This window comes from Anas platyrhynchos, chromosome 8 (genome assembly GCF_047663525.1).
Source record: "Anas platyrhynchos isolate ZD024472 breed Pekin duck chromosome 8, IASCAAS_PekinDuck_T2T, whole genome shotgun sequence".
Taxonomy (NCBI): Eukaryota; Metazoa; Chordata; class Aves; order Anseriformes; family Anatidae; genus Anas; species Anas platyrhynchos.
In genome coordinates this window covers 32,992,819-33,012,140 of record NC_092594.1, presented here as the reverse complement: position 1 = coordinate 33,012,140, position 19,322 = coordinate 32,992,819, and the positions used below count along the sequence as shown (strand labels likewise).

The 19,322-nt window shown below is 43.4% G+C and overlaps 1 protein-coding gene across 1 annotated transcript in view; it reads right to left on the bottom strand.

Annotated features, from left to right (window-relative positions):
- Positions 1-7,252: 7,252 nt before the first annotated feature.
- The window catches only part of RNF11 (ring finger protein 11), a 31,641-nt gene continuing 19,571 nt past the window's right edge, over positions 7,253-19,322 (bottom strand). The window contains exons 2-3 of the mRNA XM_027462503.3: positions 9,990-10,159; positions 7,253-9,434 (exon numbers count right to left, since the gene is read on the bottom strand). Coding sequence (XP_027318304.1) covers positions 9,263-9,434; positions 9,990-10,159 — 342 coding nt within the window. The 3' untranslated portion in view covers positions 7,253-9,262. The remainder of the gene's footprint in view (positions 9,435-9,989; positions 10,160-19,322) is intronic.

The window sequence follows — 19,322 nt, the reverse complement described above, 5'->3', positions numbered from 1 at the left end:
ACAACTGAGTTGTGCCTGTGCTCTCAGATGCGTTGCACAAAGGCCATACTGTGCGACGTGCAATCAACTTCCCTGGTTCTTTGCAAAGATGAAAATCCCGAGATTTTCATACTCACCTTTGGTTGAACATAAACACCCGTCGTATCACACGCATAATCTCCAGCTTCAGTTGGGGACCTCGTAGTTGGTCATGACCAAGTAGTCTGTGCTTTCACTCTCACATTTTCGCTCCCAACCAGGAGGAAACATTACCTCCGTCATACAACAAGGTCTTATGGACTGTACTATTCTGAACTCACTAAAGGAGAATAAAACCTTGCTTGCTAAAGGATGCATGGAGGATCTGGTATGCTACCACCGTATGTCAGACTTGATTTTTAGATACGTTACATTTTGAATTGTCTGCTTTTACTCTTTGTTCACGAGTATACTTCATTTTGCTTCTTTTCTGTGGCTAGTGATCAGAAACTCAGTGGTGTCAGTGGGGGCTGCAGCTAATATATTGATATCTGGAACATCTGTCATGGGATTGTCTTTCAGGCTGGAGGAACCTTTCCATTGTTTCTACTGAAGCTGCTGCATTCCTCCTGAAGGAGCCCTCCAGAATGGTAAATTGCTTTAAGTACAAGGAATTAGGGGAAGCACAATTGGTGTGAGAAGTTCTCAAACAGCTTCAGAATTCGGTGTATTGACCTACAAGAAAATAGTGAATACCCTAATGGAATCACGGATCAAGGATTTTCGCCATGGCCTAAAATTTAGGAAACATTAGGTACTGCTTCAGATGGATACAGCCAATGCCTCATTTGCAGAAGGAGCAGTTCCTTCTGCTTTCAAACATGGTCTGCCTAATGTTCAAGAAACCCTCTGTATGTAATAAGCTTTAGCCAACAAGTGTTGGTATCAGCTCTCAATTCTCAGCAAAGAAGGAGAAGTTAACCAAACGAAAACTACTAATACATGTAGCAGAAAGTAGTGTTCAGTATTCTACACTTAGTAGGACTTTTATCATAAAACTTAGATACTGTATTTTATATATATATATATTTTATTTAGTAGCACTGATGTGTGGTTTCCTGTCAGTAGCCAAGCAGAAATTCATATTTGGTCTCCTGGATGTCTGCAGCAATTGCCGTGGTTCGCCTTGTGCTATCAGTGTCTTCTGAATGTGGTAGTGGCAAGGGAGGGAAAAGGAGTAAAATGAAGATAATTGTTATCATTAGATCTGATGCGTGGAGTCATGCATATGTGCTCTCTCACTGACCCAAAGGGAGGATATGGGTTAGAAAGCTAGCAGCAAGCAGCTTATACTGAAGTCTAACAAAATCTAACTATGTGAACAGCTCCTATAAATAACACGAGATGAGAGAACCTGTTGGATAAAGAACGGTGGGGTGAAGCTGAACCTGGTTATAGGTTTTCTTGATAGAAAAGTGTGATGAATTCACAAATGTGATACAACTACTGCTATTTGGAAATACCCATTTATGGTTGCTCAACTAAAGCACAGGAACACACTTTGATTTATTACTGATATGCAGTCCTATTATGAACTGCAATTAATGCATTCTGTCACGGGTGGTTAATTTAAAGCCTGCCCCATTCTAACGCTGCCCTCATTTACACTGCAGTGATAGAGCATTCTAAACTTTGCTTTGGAAACTTTGCCTTTTATGAAATTTAGCAGCATAGAACAGGATCATATCAAACACTTCCTCCCATTTCACACTGGCTTTGGCATTAAATTCTACAGTAAGTTCAGTGCCTTAGTACTTCTAGTTGACCTGTGGCCTGGGTCCAAGGTAGCTAAAAGATTGCGGGGTGATAGATTTGACTGCTTGCGTATCTCGGGCCCAACAGCAGCATCTGCAGTAAAATAATGCTCCTGTTTGCGAAACAAGACTTTCCTAGAGGTCATCCCAGAATGCAAAAGGCACTCCCAAGAGCTTAAATACAGCACTCTCAGCCTCCTGTTCCACCTGCAAGATGTGTTTCTTTGCCTTGTCTAGCATAAAAGCACAGTTGCAATGCGCATGTATATGAAATGACCAAAACAATGCGTTCCACAGTTCCCCCTCTGGGAGGAAGAGAAGAAGATAAAGAGGTGAGTCATGTTGTTTACTGCTGTACAGGAAAATGGTTAATGGTTGGAAACGTCACTGATGAACAAGATTGGAAAACCTGAACAGACTAGAAATGAACTTGCTTCTTTTCTCATTATGTTCTGCAAATACCCTTTTGTGATAGATAACATGCAGAGTGTGTATTGGCAAGTATTATAATGGAATGATTTGTCATTATAAAATATTTTTAAAAGATACTCTCCAGATTTGCTTCAGGTGCTTTAAAAAAAAAAAAAGACATACTTTATTTTAAGTCCAGTCCTTGTCTCAAAGATTTATGAACAGCAAGAGAACTAATAAATACCTGCATTGCACTGTGGTAAAATTCTGCATGGTGTTTGCTCCAAATTCAACATTTTTGTAGGACCAGGCTTTGTTCCATTGTTTTCTGTGGTGTTTTTTTGTTTTTTTTTGTTTTTTTTAAATCTCTGGACCTACTTTCTTTCATTGCTGGCTGAACACAAGCAAAATGTTTATTTAGAATTACGTATTGTGTTGAATTCAACTTGCTTTCACTCTCCTTGACTACATTACAGAAAGAATACAAACCAAAGCAGTCACAATCCAGCCAGCACACTGGCTTCTAAAATTAAAAAAAAAAAAAAGAAAAGAGGGAAAAAAATCATTTATCTTCATTTATCTCATGTCAGTCAAGTACTGTAACAACATTTTCAGGTCTATGGCTGAAAAGTAACATTTTTTTTACATCTTTTACATAAGGCTGTTTCTTACCAATTCATCCAAATAGTAATCAGACTCAAAAAGGGGCCATAATATTCAGCTATTTTAGAGAAAACAGCTGTTCAAATGTTGTGTTCGCATTCTGTACTTGTGAGAGCCAGTGACAGTTAAAGATTATGACTTTCCTCTGAATAAGTCGTCCAGGCTCTCTCTTTCTGACTTTTGTTAAAATAAGTGAGGTTGCTACAAAAATGCTGATTTGGATATCATAGCTACTGACTTGTTTCAATACCTATCAGAAATGGTACTTAAACTTCGGTGCAGGCTTGCTGCTGGAATACAGGTGGTAGGGGTAGGGGCTCCTGGATTAAGGCATGTTAACAAAAATGTAGTTGTGGCTGTTTGGAGTCTGTTGTTCCACTTGTCTGTGCCTGCCAGTGGTTGCGTGCCAACGTTTCGTGGACTCTGCTTTCTGCAGAGGGCCAGTGCAAGAAGCCAGCAAATGCAGAGTCTCTGATCCCAGTAACATGGCACGAAGGTTGTTTGCATTCGTGAGGGAGAGTGTAGAAGATGTGCAGAGAGCAGAGCCCCGACACGTGCATGTGCTTTAGAGCATCAGTTTGTTATTTCATCGAGTGCTTACTAACAAAAAGTCCAGTTTTGGTGGTGTGGGCCTGAGAGGGATGATCACAGACCACAAGCCTTGTGGCATCAAGGTTGTGTTCATCCTGGAAGCCAACAGGGAAATAACCCAGTGTCCATCAGCCTTCATTTGCTTTTGCAAACCACCCTTTTTGATGGAAGAACTCTCTGATTTCATGTTATCCCCACCCAAAATGTCCAGAAATGGACAGGGCAGTTATCAGGAGTGAAGGGGAAAGGCGGGCACAACTGTTAGGTCTAGTAAGGACTTGGATTTGGATTTTTTAAACAGCAAGTAAATGAAAAACCATGCAGACTGAATTCTGTGGGTTTCAGACTAATAGTCTCTGATTTGGATTTGCTCACTCACTTCTCAATTCTTTTGTAGAAGAAACGTGCAGAATCTCCTGTTATTTTGCTCTTTCTCCCAGGTCATTTCAAGCAAGATGAGCAGTGTGTGCATCCTGAACACAAGTAGGTCCAGCAGGACATCAGGTCCTCTGCTGAGGCAGGTGACTTGGATTTGAGCCTTTTCTCTGTCGAGAGAGAGAAGTAGAAGCTGCAATTTTCTGGATGTTTTTCACCTCTCACTGATCCTCTTACACAGCCACATGTAGGGTGTGTGGAGGTAAGGAACGCCTTAGCACACCAGGGCTGTATTTGATGCTTGTCTGCAGTGCTGGAGCCACAGGAGCCGTGCTTGGTTTTGATGGTGCTGTAGGTGCAGTTCTAGGATGAGCTGGTGTTGTGTGTGTGATTGTGGTGCTTTTCCTGCCCGTTTGGTGAAGATGGTGCTGTGGCACGTCTAAAGGGAGCCTCTGCTGGTGCCGTGCAAAAATGGAAAATAGGGCCAGTATCTTCAATGCTCAGCAAAAGTCAGTAGGTGAAGCAGTGATGACTGTAGAAGATACAACATATGGGTTGTGTTCAGTGTCATCTTCCAGCAGGTACTCAGTACTGCTCTCATCACTCCAAGGTTACACAGCCTCCGCATGGCAGCTGCAGACTTTCGAGAAGCAACCAGCAAGGACAGTTGCAGTTTTGGTATTTGCTCTGGCCTCCATTTTTAAGGCTTCCAGGTACCTGGGAAGCCTTGGGGTATGGTTTCTGTTCTGTGATGCCGGGCTCATCGCTGATGCAAATAATCGTTGGTTCTTCTAAGGAGCAGCAGGAAGCCCACCCGTAATGCCTTTGCAAAAAGCTTGTGATCTGTGACATACGTACATATATGTTATTAAAAATATGCGCATGCATGCTCACACACAGCAGCATTCTTGATTAGACAGGCAGCCACCGCCGAGGGGTAGGAAAAAGATGCTATGAAGGTGGGCGTCTGTCCGTCTGTCTGCAGTGAGGGCCTTGGCAAATGTGTGGTTAGTGAGCAAGAGCAGGGCCTCTGTCCAGAACAAAATACGTGGTGTAGGCAGGCAGAGAGCGCTTAGTATGTGCTGTGGATTGAGCAGAAACTGGTGTGTGCTAAGTTGTTGTTGGAATGCTTTCATTTAAAATAAAGGCAAACACTCTCTTGGGTTTGGTGCTGCAAATAATAGTTTTTAAGTTTTGTTTGTGTGTTTGTTTGTTTGTTTTCTGGGGGCTTTTTGGTTGGTTGTAGCACAGTTGATCTGCTCTTGCTGAGTGACTTACATCCCTTTGTGCTGCTAGAAACACAGGCAGGCATCTTCACTAGTGTTTTTTCATTATATAGACGCCTTTCTGCAGCTTTTACTTAGCTGTGTAGGTACAGAGTGGATATTGTAACAAACCAGTTGGCAGCATGCAAATACAGTTACTCCTGCTTAAATCAAAAGGATGCTTTTGTGGGTTATGTTTGGACCATTCCTTTTATCAAAAGGCTTTACATTTCATACCAAGAATTCCAAAGCCTTGAACTCTTATCCCAGAACATATTTAAATGCAAGATAATCTGCAAAGGATGGTTAGCATAAATTATATTCTTCAAAGTGAAATTCTATATAATAGGAAAGTTAAATCTTTGAAGATTATTTTTATTCTGGGTATTAAGAAGTGTTCTTCTGGACAGATTTTGTTCATGTTTTTTTATAGGTTATCAACCAGTGTGTATGTTTTTAGTACAAAATTGGTGTTTGTAATAAACTGTATTTTCAGTTGACTAGCATCCACTTTGTAAGTCCCTTTTAATCCAGGATTTAACTGATCAGAGGCCTTGTGTATGTTTGGTTTCAGCCGTCTTGTTTTTTATTTAACTGCCAGTCCAATGCAGAAGTACTTTCATCTTTACCACGATTGCACAAGGACAGGAAATGTCGAAGTCTTGAAACTGTGGCAACTTAAGTTCAGGTATTTCATAATGCTTTAGCCTGGAAGTGTACACTTCTACCACTGCAAAGAGAGGCCTGTCAGATTTCCAAACACATAATTGCTTTCAGTCCTGTGAAGTTGCAAGGTAGTAGGAACTTTGAAAATTTTATGTGGTTAGAGCCTTTCCACAACTCCACCTCTTCACCAAGAAATTCTCTGCACTTTTTTTTTTTTTCTGGTCTGGGTACAAACTTTCTGTTTGTCTCTCTGATTTACCTCATGAACTGGCAGAAGGTAGTCAGTATTACCCTGGCTTTAGACACAAAATGATTAAAATGATAATTCCAGTAGCATGCAAGAACTTCTAAGCATAAAGGTCTTTATGAAATGGAGTATCTTTTGCCTCAGATTTGTGAGGATTTTGTTTTCTTTCCCTACTATAAGCTGTTAATATAGCCCAATGATTACCCTCCTGTGCATGCACCTCGGATGGTGGCCGTGCCCTTTATCCCCACCTGCTCCATCTCTGTGGCAGGTTGTGGTCCTTGACTGGGACTGCGGGTCAATGCAAGGCTGCGGTGTCCGGCAATGACAACAGGTGGACGGGTTTTCCAGGTCCATGTCTCTTGCATTGTTGCCTGAGATTGCAGGGGCTTGACCTTGATGATGCACGCAGGTATTCCTTGGGCTATTCCAGGGTTGTTCTGCCAGGTACTGGTCTAAAGTATGGCCACTTTTCACTGCAGTACACACTTCCAGTAGGGTGCTTTAAAGCAACATTTTTCTAGTTCACTTTATGCAACTACAGTCTCGATTACTTGAACACAGGGGCTAGGAGAGTATTTTTTTTCTTGACATTGTTTTGCAAACATTTAACTCTGGGCATGTCCACCTTGAAACATGCAGCACTGTCAAAGGAACGGCTGCAGGCAAACAGGGCCAGAAGAGCAAGAGCCAGCCCAGGACTGCAGCAGACTCTGCATAGGAAGCAGCAGTGCTGCAAATGAACTAATATGTTTAAAGTTCAAGTAATTTATTGGACACCTCTGAGACAGGAGGCAAATATTAATTCCACCATCTGTAAGATGAGGATAAGACACAGATCTGGTTTCATAACTGTAGCTAAAATTCAATTTACATGTTATTTTGCATTGAATTCAGATAAATTACTTCGAATTATGAATCATCCAGAACAGCATTGCACCTAACAACTTGAAAAAAATCATTTGATTTATTTGTTATATTTACACATTTGTTTTTAAGCTAAAATTTGATAGTTTGTTTTTTTTTTGGAATGTTCTCGTGTAATCAACTCTAGTTTTAGCCCTTCACACCTTTTCATTATTTAACAAACATTTTAATAAAAGTAATTTTTTTCCTTAGCCCAGTAAGTATATCAGTGTTAAAAGTTCAACTATACAAAGTGCCTAAAAAAGCATTCAGGTCAGTAACCAGTCAATATTTCTTTCAAATCTTCCTTAATCAAGTCTAGTAATAAATAAAGACTAATACCCATGTGACAATGATGCTTTTTAAAATTGTTCATTTGCCAGTTTTAACAAGATAAAAGAAACTAATACGTAATGTGGACATTGTTTTACGCTGAAAAAAAAAATTGAAACCCCAAAACAAAAACAAACACCCCAAAACAGACAAAGGACACAACAGAACACACATGGAATGATGAAAAGGAACAATTATTTCGCACTGAAAAATATTGCACAACTTCAGGTCTGTCTGCCCAGATTTTGCTCCACGTAATTAGGTATGTATGAATTAAGCACAAAATTGTGTCCAGATAGATCTATAGCAATTTGAGTGAATCTAGAACTGTAGATTGCTTTGACTTGCTTCTGACTGCAACTTGGAATTCTTCTCTACGTGAGCAGGTTGCTGTCAGCTACAGGTTTGATAAATAAATCAATGTGTTGATTCTATATTTTGCTGACCAACCCTTCAAAAGTTATTGGTGACATGCACAATTCTTCTATATGGTAAATACACAAAGTCATCAAAGTACTTGGGTCTTTAAACACAACTTGTTATATCGAGTCCTCAAACCATGTATGAAAAACAATCAAGAACATTCCCTGATGTGTTGTGGTTAACTTGAGACTGCATCTCATTTTGCAAGACCAAGACTTCTCAATGTTATCAGTGTTGCGTTTGAAGGTATAAACGTCACTGCAGGGTACAGTAAGGAAAAAAAAAACAAACATGCTAAGTGAATAAAAGGCCTTTACAGCTACAATCTTTGCTAGCCCATCTCTTAACAAGCACGTACTTTTTGCTGCAGAAATAAGCTAATGGTGTCATTCTGGCTATAGCAGTACTATTTTCCCCCTCAACTGCTACTACGACAGTCTGTGTTTATATAAACTTTGCGCTATATGCAGAGCAAGTTTTTTCTCATATCTGATTCTTATCTGCTTGGTGGACTGATGTGTCAGCCAGCAGGGCTTAACAGATACATTTAATACAGGAGACTGAGATACAGTATGTTTATTCTTAACTTCTGATAACCTAAGAACTACAAGAACAAGAGATGCAGTATCCATTTCCTGAGATTAAAAACAACCATTTTTAGGGAGAAAAAAGTAGAGTAAGTGATCAATGCTAGTGCTACATTAGTTCCAAATATCTTTTTCCAATTATGGTAGCTTAACTATTTATTGTCCATCTGTCCCCCTTTTAACTTGATCAAGTTAAAAAGTAGACATGCAAGTGTAAGGACTGTTTCATCAAAACCGAAGCAAGTTATAAAAACCATAATAGCATAATTTAATTTGTAGGACCAGTTTTGTATCTTCATATCCAGCATCACTTGCAGAAAAGGGATAATGCATCTCAGTTTGCTTACAAGCTAGGAGATCACTTTGAAGTCTGCATATTCCTAACTGCAAACAAAATATAGCACTTTTAACAGGTTATAAATAAACTGGTTTTCAAGCATAGAGCCAGCCCAACAATAACAATACACTATTAAAAAGACCTAAGGCAATGAATTCCATCTCCAATGGAAAGAAAAAAAAAAGAAAAAAGAAGAACTGTGCAAACAAGCTTAAAACTATTTCTTTGTGCCAGTGTTATAAAATGTAGATTTTAATAAAGCCTTGACCCAAATGCCAGGACTTGTGAAAAGAATCAAAACAAAAAAAAGTTACTTTATTTAGGAAAAAAAAATACTCTTATCTTACTGCTAATAAAATTGGATACACGCAGTTTAAACATTTACATTGCTGTAACACTTTACAATTCCTATATATGGGTGTAAGAACAAACATTAAAAGACAATGGTGGGTCAAGGCTTTACATTAAAAATAACAACCTACTTTTTCTATAGTCTCTAAAATACTATGTTTTTTTTTTCCCAATATTTGCAGCCATTCAGGAATATTTTTTATGTATTTATTAGGAAATGTATATTTTGTGCATGATCTTAATTCCTAATTCCTGGCTCTTTGGGCTGAATGACAAAAGGATCAAACCCATTAAAGTGGATGGCCTCCTCGAAGGTTCAGTGGAGAAACCCTGGCTCAGTTAGTCTCATAGGATGAAAGCAGTGCTGCATCCACTGGCTCCATGCAGGATGGACAGGTAAAGGATCTCATCAACCAGTCATCTATACAGTCCAGGTGGTAGATGTGCATGCACGGCAGAAATCGGATAGGGTCCCCATAAACAAAGTCCATCATACAAATGACACATCTGGGGAAACAAAAATTGTTAACACATTTAAGCTGCTGTTACCATACCACGTTGGGAGGAAAAGCAGTGTAAGATCTACTGGGTATGTCTACGTGAAACAAGCTTTGACTACTTGTAGATACAGCGAGAATTTCTTAGTTACGTCAGTGCTGGCTCCACCAAGCACTGCGTCTCTTGGTGTTCTCTTTGCACAGCGTGCCCACGACTGCAGTGTTAGCAGAAGGCAGGAAGCCTGCAGGCATGGAGGGGACAGCTCAGCAGACTGCGTAAAATTAGTAATGGGAAAAGGGAGTCACAAAGGTGAGGAAGAAGCAGCGTGGAACTACTTCCCAATGAAGAGAGGATAAAGGGGATGGTGAAACAGACATACATTGTATGGACGAGAGAAAGTAGATTTAATTTGTAGCAGGAAAGCAAAGAAGGATGAAGCAAAGAGGCTTCTGCATGGCCCTTTTTTCAGAAAGCTGTGTCAAATTACACCCAGAACAGGTTTGCAATGGCAATATCATAAACCAATGCAACACCCAAATTATTTGTTAGTTTTCTGTAACTTACTCTCTGATCTTCTTCTCGGAGCCGTCTCTCCCAGGATCATAGACTCCTTTAGGTAGATGCTGAATAAGGCCTATCCTCTGCGCTATTCTGATTTGTTCTTCTTCTGTCAGCTGTGTTGCTAGCCGAGTCTGGCTAGGGGTCGGATGATAAACAGGAACAGGGACTTGCTCCTAAAATTAAAATAGTTCAATTAAAAAAAGGCTTTTCTGATATTTCCTAGCACACAGACAATGTACTTAACTTTTCTTCTCAGTCCTACAAGCGATTCTGTGATCTCCCATTCCTACTTTACAATTTTGGGGCTATAATTATAGACATAATGGGATGAAGGATTGAGGCCAGCATCTTGGGCAAGCAGCTGTTTGTGGTTGTTCTCTGCAGAAGCTTTTTGTCTCCGTGAGTCATTCACAGATGAAATATGTGCACGAACTCCACCTGAGAGCAGGCACATAAATCTTACAGGCACCTGGTGAACTGGCAGCTACTGAATCAAACAACGTAATGGCTTTAAGTTGCAAGTGGAAGAAGCCCTGGTACTTGTACCAAAAAGTAGTTTTGCTGTTACATTTAGGAAGAATTATTTGCAAAGAAGAGGACAGCCGAGTCCGAGAGCTTCAGAGAGGAATGCTTTATGACTTCTGTGACAACAAAAAATAACGTGAGCTATTCTAGGCCACCCAAACTCCAATCCAGAACTGCAGACTTGAATTCTTGCATGTTTAAAAAATGTTACCTAGACAATAAAAATAATTGCTTAAGTAAATAATATGTTCTACATTTTCTCTTATATGTTTATATAATTTTACAAGTTCTCCCAAACTGGACTTCAGCTGATGTATGTTGAGAACACTCCTTTCCCAAACAAAAACTACGTGGTGTGCAGGTATTCTGCATTCCTTCCTCTGCCACGGTCTCAGAAGCTTCTTTGATCATGAAGGAGCTTTACAGCAGACATTTTCACATTTACATTAACACCTTGCCTCGCTTTTCAAGCATTTTTTGAAAGTAAATACTAGTTCTGAACAGGAGATACTCCTAGGATAATACTGACCAGTAACCATAAGCCCACTGTTAAGAGAGACAACTTCTTGCAGTAAGTCTATTTAACGGTGCTTCTTAAACAGCAGAAAAAAATCAACTTATAGACAGAGGAGCTGGACGGGCTGTCCCCTCGTGCTGCCCCTGTGCCTGGCTGCTGCCAAAGGTGTGACATGGGACATGTGGCCACAGCACCAAGATGGATTCCTCCAGCACACAGCCAGCTTAGAGGGACACCAGCACCAACCTGCTGGCATCACCACCTGCCTGCTCCTGAGCTAAGGTGACTCTTCTGCTGCTGCAAATCGTGGCGAGCAGGGGCGCAGCTGGGGGCAAGGCTCCAGGATGGCTGGAGGAGGCTCGGAGCCGCTCACTGGCCAGAGCCCGTGGTGCCTGGCAGTAGAAGCCCTCACTTACAAGAAACACTCACCAGAAATAAAAGTTGCCCTGGCATTGCTTTTAACACAGTGCCTACTGCTTGCAGCTCACCAAAGGGATAGAATTCAGCCCTCTCCTAATTCAACTACACCAGGGTTTCCCCCCTGTAATCTCCTCACAGAGGACTTCTGAGAAGGTTTGGAGAGTGCTGATAGAGCCACGCTTCCAAAGAAAAAACGCCAGTGGTTCACAAAGTTTGATTAATTTCCTGACTGCTCTAGACTGCATTTCACAGAATCACAGATTTCTTTCAGAGCAGCTGCCTTCTAATGGTTTAAATTATCTAAAGTATTCTCTAATCGCTGCTTGGCTAGAGAAAATCACCAGCTGAAGCTAAGGATGACCTGTCAGATATAACAGTACCCACGAAATGGCTCTGCAGCCTGTGACGCCAAGGAAATGAAGCAGTTTTTCTCCTTCCCAAATGCTGCACACCCTCTGCACTGAAGACAACAGCCTGAGGCAGGGCCCTGTCCTGGTCTTACACTGCAAGACCCCACAAACTATCAATAACTTTTTATTTTCAAGGCGCTGCTATACCTCTATGGAAGCACGATAATTAAATCAATAGTAGAGGAGGACATTACTGCTGGCTCCTTCATTTGTCACAGAGGAAGATGCATGAAACGCTTCACACTGGGAGACGGAGACACCCCCCTCCCTGTCTGCAGAACAAGAGCAGAGTAACAAGCACCACGCGCTGCCCAGGGCCGTGCAGGGGCAGACGAGGGAAAGGTTGGGAGCTGCGTTACCCCATCGGTACAGCCACGGCTGCAGGTGTTTACACAGAAATGTAAGGAAGGCAGAAACAGGAGGAGAAAAAGAGATCAGGAAACTCAAAAACATCTGAAAGCAGCAGGAACACCAACCTGCAGGTGAAAGGTCCGTCAGGGCAGCAAACCCACCAGCTCAGCGTGACACATGCAGCACAAGGAAATCACAGCTAAACAAGGATCTGTCACAAGGTAAAAGCCATCACATCTGGGACAGCTCTGAAATGAGCAATCAGGCCTAACAGGCGGCTGGTGGCTGCTTCAGGTTAAGTTTTGGGCAGTGAACGAGTGTAAAAGGCAGAAAATGAGCATGACTTTAAGCACAGGAAGGCCAATCAAGGCAGAGAAGCCTTTCCCTTGCTCGGTTGGTTACAGGCGCTCGCTGTCAGCAGGCCCCTCACCTGGGGGCCCCTCGGGCACCACTTAGGGCCCCTTTCCCCGGGTGACTTCTGCCCACAGAGAGGAGCAGAGCACGGGGCTGGCAGTGCACAGACCCCTGTTCCCTCCAGATGCCAAACCCACAAACGCTCTCCCCAGTTCCAGCACTGTTTGCAGCGCTCATCCCTTAGGCCTCCTGGTTCAGGCTCCCTCAGAGCAGAGCCGCTGCCTGCCCCGTGTCTGATAGACACATCTCACACACCCAGGGGAGGCAGGAATTTATTATGGTTGTCAGCTGTGAGCCCCTGCAAGTTCACACAGCAGACAGGAATCTCTTGTCAGATGGGCGAGGCTGGGTGAAAACCGTGCTGTCTTCCAGCACGAAGCCTTCCTACTTGGGAATGTGAGAAGCCGGGAGGCGGAGGGCTGCCAAGCTGCTGTGAAAATGCATAAATCGTGGTGCTGTAAATAAAAACGAGTGACCGCTCAACACCCGTGATCCCCTGCACTTCCTTAACGTCTGATGGCACTCTCATCTCCTCCAGTTGTGCAAAAAGCCTGGACAAAAGATACCACGGAGATGGAAGAGCACGGCCCTGCAGAGGGAACACAGCGACGACCGCTTCACGCCTGGCCTCTCCCCGCGACAGACACAGACGAGGCGTGCCTGTACCTGCCTCATTCTGAAAGCACCCCAGACTGTTTATTCACAGCAATACTCGCCCTCGGCAAATCTCCTGTGGTTTTTATCAGCCCAGGTCAACGCGAGGTCCCGCGCAACCCAGCGGGGATGTTCCAGGGTAACGAGCTGGGGATTTAAGGCTTCGCTCAATCAAATTACATTTGTGGCTACAGGCCTCTGACATGCATATACACAGAAAAGATCGTATTACCCACGTAATTATTATTACAGTCCAAAGACGAGCAGGGATTTATTGCTCTTCTGTCTCACTTTTCCCTTATCTCCCGTGGAAAATGTTTTTGCAGACAAAATTATGAAACACTGGCTTTCTAGCCAAAGTCTCTGTTATTTATCATCGGATAAAGACGTCAGGCGTTTCGAAGGGAGATGAAATTTCAAGCTAACTATTCCTCCGTGAGAAAAAAGAGGAATGATAAAGAAGGCCAAAACAATCAAATCTACATGTTAGTGTCAGCCAAAGAAGTAAAAATCACTCCCTGGCACTCACCAATGACTACATCCATACGGGGGAAATAATGATGGAACACCTCAGATGGCCACGGTCCCAGGGATGCACCCGCTGCTTCTGCCTCGTTCAAAGGCAGATGCTGTCAGCACACCTCCCCCTGGCTTTCTGTGCATACAAAACCTAATTCCTGATCATCCCTCGTGTTTATTTGGCCCTCAGATGACAGCATGAATTCAGACTCAGGACTACAGTGGGGTTTGCATCTCCACTCCACCCTGGCTCCTCCTCCCCCAGGGGCAAGGGGGGCCGTACAGGCATCTGGAGGTCTGCATATTTCACTTCTCATGAAAATAAACGCTTCCACACTTTGCTTGAAAGGCCCAGACACTGTTCCTGCATGCGGATTCCCAAACATGTTCTTGCCTAGAAAAGGAGGTTTCATTCAGCACAATTTTTTGTTTGAGGTCTTTTCATCTATGCAACTTATCCTGGTTATTTATGCTGCTGCAAAACAGCTTTTATTTTGTTTTACAGCACTCTCATCTTGTTCTTGCCAGTGTAATGAATCTGTAATACTCTGAAAGCAGGTCAGTGGTAGATCAGAAACTCTTAATCCCTGGATAAAGATTATTTTAAGATCCCTCTACGCCACATATCAGCAGTGTGCTATCACGGCTTTTGTTTGTTTGTTGTTTTTAATAATTGCACCAACACGCACGACTCACCCTTTCAGGAAGGGCAAAGGTGAGGCAAATAATTGCTCACATTTCATAGCTCCAGAAGTTAAAGCCTCGCTGCCGTCCCTGACATCCTGCCCACTGCCACCCATTTTCCACGACTGACCAGTTTGCTTCGTTTCCATCTTTATATTTTCTTCCTCCAATGCTCTCGGTGTGTGTCACCCTGAAGTGCTTATTTGCACTTTTACACCAGCACATCTGTTCGGCAAAGGAGACAAACTTCCTCCTACCTACGCTTATCTGAAGTCTTTTTTACACTTCCCCAATACCGGTAGGTGCAGCACTCACGCTCCTTGTGGCTGCTGCTAATTAATTAACACAAGTCTAGCAGTTCAAATTGAATTTCCCCAATCGCTCCCACAGCTCCTTTTTGAAATCCCTTCACTGTGCAAACGCCTGTCTCGAACTGTGGTGTCTGAAAGCAGCTGCTTTGTGTTACGGCTGCACCAGGGCCACGTCTGCTCCACTGCTCACGTCCTCGGCCACCGACGGCGAAGCCGTGCGGCAGCTCTGTGCCCGCTGTGCTCACCTTGCAGCCTCGTCACCTCCTGGGTGTCCCACCCTGAGGTGAGATGCAGGGATCCTGAACAACCCAACCTAGGCATAAACAGCTGCAGTTTACAGATGTAAAGGCAGGAGGTGAGAAGAAATAAATAAATCTTGCTTTTTCTGTCGCTTGCAAAATCCCCGATGAATTTCATGAAACGTTCTCCTCCTGCTACTTTATTACTCATAAGAAACTGAGTGGGATAATGGTCCAGAGGCCTTTTCTGGAAATGCCATTCTGATCTGGGTGAAAAGACTCAAACTCCATCTGTATGTTAATACACACTCTGAAATAATATCCTCCCCCAAGACATATTACTGTAAAACCACTCGCCGCTATAATGTGCATTATACTGCAGCTACAGCTTACTTTAATAATCCTTAGAATATTACGAGCAGGCTGCCAACTATAAAAGCCTTTTTCTGCCATACAGAAGAGAACAGTTCATTTATAAAGCTAAATACCAGCTGCTATAAAACATCATGTAATGAAATCGTTACCCAATCTTTTATATTCCTGCTTCCAGGTAGCCCGTCAGTATAAATAACTGCGATAGCTGAGCACTTACTCTAAAAAGTCCTTTTTGAAGCAGAATTCCCTTGTCACACCTCTGCCATTTGGAAGAGGCAGCTGGGACAGACAACCAGACCCAACACATGAGCACCCCAGAGCCGCCCTGGCTCCAGCTGGAGCCTGAGCATGGGTTTGCCCAGCAGACCTGCTGCATGTAACAGTAACACAGCCAGAAGAGAGATCAGACACAACATTAACACCATATTAAGCAAAACTGTAATTGAGCCTTTACCAAATTTGCAAAGGAGCCAAAGAGCGGTTCCCTTTGTTCGTGGGAGATGCGTGAAGATCCACGTAGCTCCCTCCTGCCAATGGCACCTCTCAAATGGGTTCATTGCCTGGTCTCCTAAACACACATCTGCCTTGGAAATAGTTACAATTTCTTGCATTTCTCCACAATTGCAGCTCTTACAATTTCCCAAATTCCTTCCTAAAGAGATTAACTACACAATTTAAATTTAAAAGTAAATTTGATTCATCTGGAACTTTAAGGCCAATAAAAGTCTATTTAATTTTAAAGAATTATTAAGGTATCTATCACTGCTTGCTAGAGAAAGTTTACTTTAACTGTTCGTGACCGTTTTAAACAAAACCACCTTACTTTTATTTCCCTTTGTTTGACGTGTTCCTTGGTAAAAACTGAGAGCACTGAAGGACAAAAGAAAACCACAACATAAAACGTTTCACATCTCAGTTTTGCGTTTATAGTTTAAATTACACAATTATCACTGAAATATTAACTTAAACCAGAGAATTGTCATGCAAAGCAAAACGTGCACTTGCATCTCACTGGCCCACAGCAAGTAGGAGAGCAAAGCACAAAAGAAGAGCAAAACCCCTGGCACATGGGATGTGCTCAGGTTTGTGCACGCTTCCCATCAGGGTGCTCCTGAGGAAGATGAATGAGTTAAATTCCAAACTGGGTGTTGTACACATGGGTGGTCATTGCTGTAGCAGACTAAGAAAGCAGTCTGCAGCAGAGGAAGGGAACAGAGTCCCTGTGTTGTTTCTCCAGCTAGGAAGCAACACCTGGTTTAAGCCATTTCCTTTCAGAGTTCTTGGTGTAAGCCCTGGTGGTTCTGCAGCAATGAAGTAGCCTTACTTAAACTACTACTGCTAAAACTGCAAAACAGCCCTTTGCCTTTTTTCCACAATTAACCCTCTGAAATGTCTGGGAAGTGCACCTGGGGAGTTACAGCAGGCAAGCACCAGCAGTGGGTCCTGGCTGCTGGCTCTTCCACCCCGTCCTACCTCGCAGATGGAAATCGCCTGCTGCTCTGCAGTCACCTCGCCTGGAATCTGATTATCATCAATGCAAACCTAAATACAAGAGATTAGCAAGAAGGGGTGGTAGGGGAAAAGCAGTAATTAAAAAGCAGTAATTAATCCCTGGAAGCACAATCTCCTGACACAACCAGACAATTTTTACATTTCCAGGCTGTGCAGCAGGTTTCTCTGGCTCCAGGGCCGTATCCTTGGGCACGTTTCCACTGAACAAGTCTGCTCATCAGCTCCACGTCGGCTTCAGCTGTCCTTGCTCCCTTCTCCACTGACCCCACCAAGCTTCGGGGTGTGAATTTCTGCAGGCTAACACACACACCAGCACATCCTTACTAGTCCCAGGCCACTGAATTGCCCAAGAGAACTGACTCCATCTCCAGAAAGAGCTCCCAACAGCTCTGCTCGTGGCATCAGGCCACAAGTTCTGAGATAACATAGTCCTCTCACTACAGATCCTGGCGTGTTTATTTTAACAGGTTATTTTTATATGGGGATGGGAAAGATCCACAAACAATTTACAAAACTTCACACATTTCTGTCAAGCTGTTGCAATGAGAGGAGCCAGGAAAGAACAGTTGTCCCCAAACGTTAAATTAGGGGCACTCACAGACAGAACAGCCTCCTCACACACCCCAGGGGTGACACAGCAAGGCAGACAGCTGGGTAAGGAGAACATGGAGCAGACAGGGCCAGCAGTCATCCCTGCAGCTGGTGGTAAGAGAAGAGCACATGTACGCGAGTCATCCTACCCCATAAGCAAACCACAACGTCTGCATTATTGGCACATGTTCTCTCCTACTTGCACCAAGTGGTTATCTCTGCAGAAACCCCTTCTTAGGTCTGGCAAGCAGAGACAGTTATTATAGCACCACGGCTGCACTGTACACAGCACTTATGGTTCGAGCAAGATGGTTGCTGGAGAACTGAAGGTCAGGTTCAACAACAACAAAGCAGCTGAAGTTTGGGGAAGAAGTAAAAACAGAAGAGCTTGGTCCTAGACAGCGGTGGGGAAAACAACTAAATCTCAGTGAGACCGACTCCTCTGCTTGAAGGGTCCAGAGTGAAGCTGCTGTGTCCTGCTGACTGCTGGGGAACCACCGTGACGCATCCCAGACACCGTGTCCCACGCACACCTACCCGAGCCACCCAGGGCTGTGACTCACTCGGGCTGCAGCAGACAAAAAAGCCCAAGCTCACGCGCCTCTGAGACGTGAGCCTGGCCCAACCCCACCGTCCTGTGGCCCTGAGGCACCGCTGTGCTCAGATGCTGTACACAAACCAGTATCACTGACTGCGCCATCACTGGAGCGCCTGAAAAAGCTGGAAACAAGCAGCCCAGAGGAAAATGCACAAGTGTCCCTTTTAGGGACTCAGGCCAATTGTGAAATATTGACTCCGAACACTTAAGAAATAGCAAGAGCACTAAAATGTCTGAAATGTATCTTTGGCACAAATTGGTTAGGTCAGTTTGAAGGCAATTCTAAGAACAAAACTGGTATTTGGAGTACTTGAGGAACAAGGTAGCAAAATTACAGAAATCAGCCCTAATTAGCTGAGAGGGATGGCTGGGGAAAAAGACGGAAATAGAGAGTACACAAAAATGCACATAAGTGAGAGACAAGCGATCCATCAGGGGAGGGCAGCTCAAGTGTAAACATATACAGGCTGCGCTTCTGTGTATAAATACAAGATGTGTGTGTATATATATATATATATATATAATGTATATATGTAAGTGCATAGTACAAGAGCCCTTCAAAACTAATAAAAACATAATAACAGAAAAATATGAGTAAGATTGATATGCAGAAGTAGGAATGCATTTTAGCAGGAGTACAGGGTGCACAGAACATCAGAGGCTCAGCGACATGCCGGAACGAAGGATCTCATCTCTGGGATCAGCATTATCACCCCCATGACACAGCAAGCATCTTCCCAGGGCAAAGAGGGCCACCCAGAAGACAAGTTAATGGCCTTGTCTAAAACAAGTTTCAACATACACCCAAAGCATAGCATCAGATGCAAGTCCTCACACACCAGGCTCCTACAACAGGCCCGACAGACACAACAGCCGGAGCTGGGACAAGATCACCCTGCGTGCAGCCATCCCGGGGGTGCCAGTTCAGCTGATAAGAGGTTACACGGATGACGAAAACACACAGATCAACAGCAGCTATCTCCGATCATCTGCCTCCTGATGTATTATCCTACGCAATGACACTAAATACTTCCCTGTAGCTACCCAGTTACAAGCACGCATCACAAAGGAGGTCTGAAAGGGGACGCGGTAGGTCTTTTTATAGATAAACAGTCTGCTCCCCTCCTTCCCAGTACAAAACAGGCAATGCAGCAGAGTTGCCTGGCCGAGACCTTCCCCTTACTAAGGGAGCAGGCAAGAGCACAGCACCCAAACT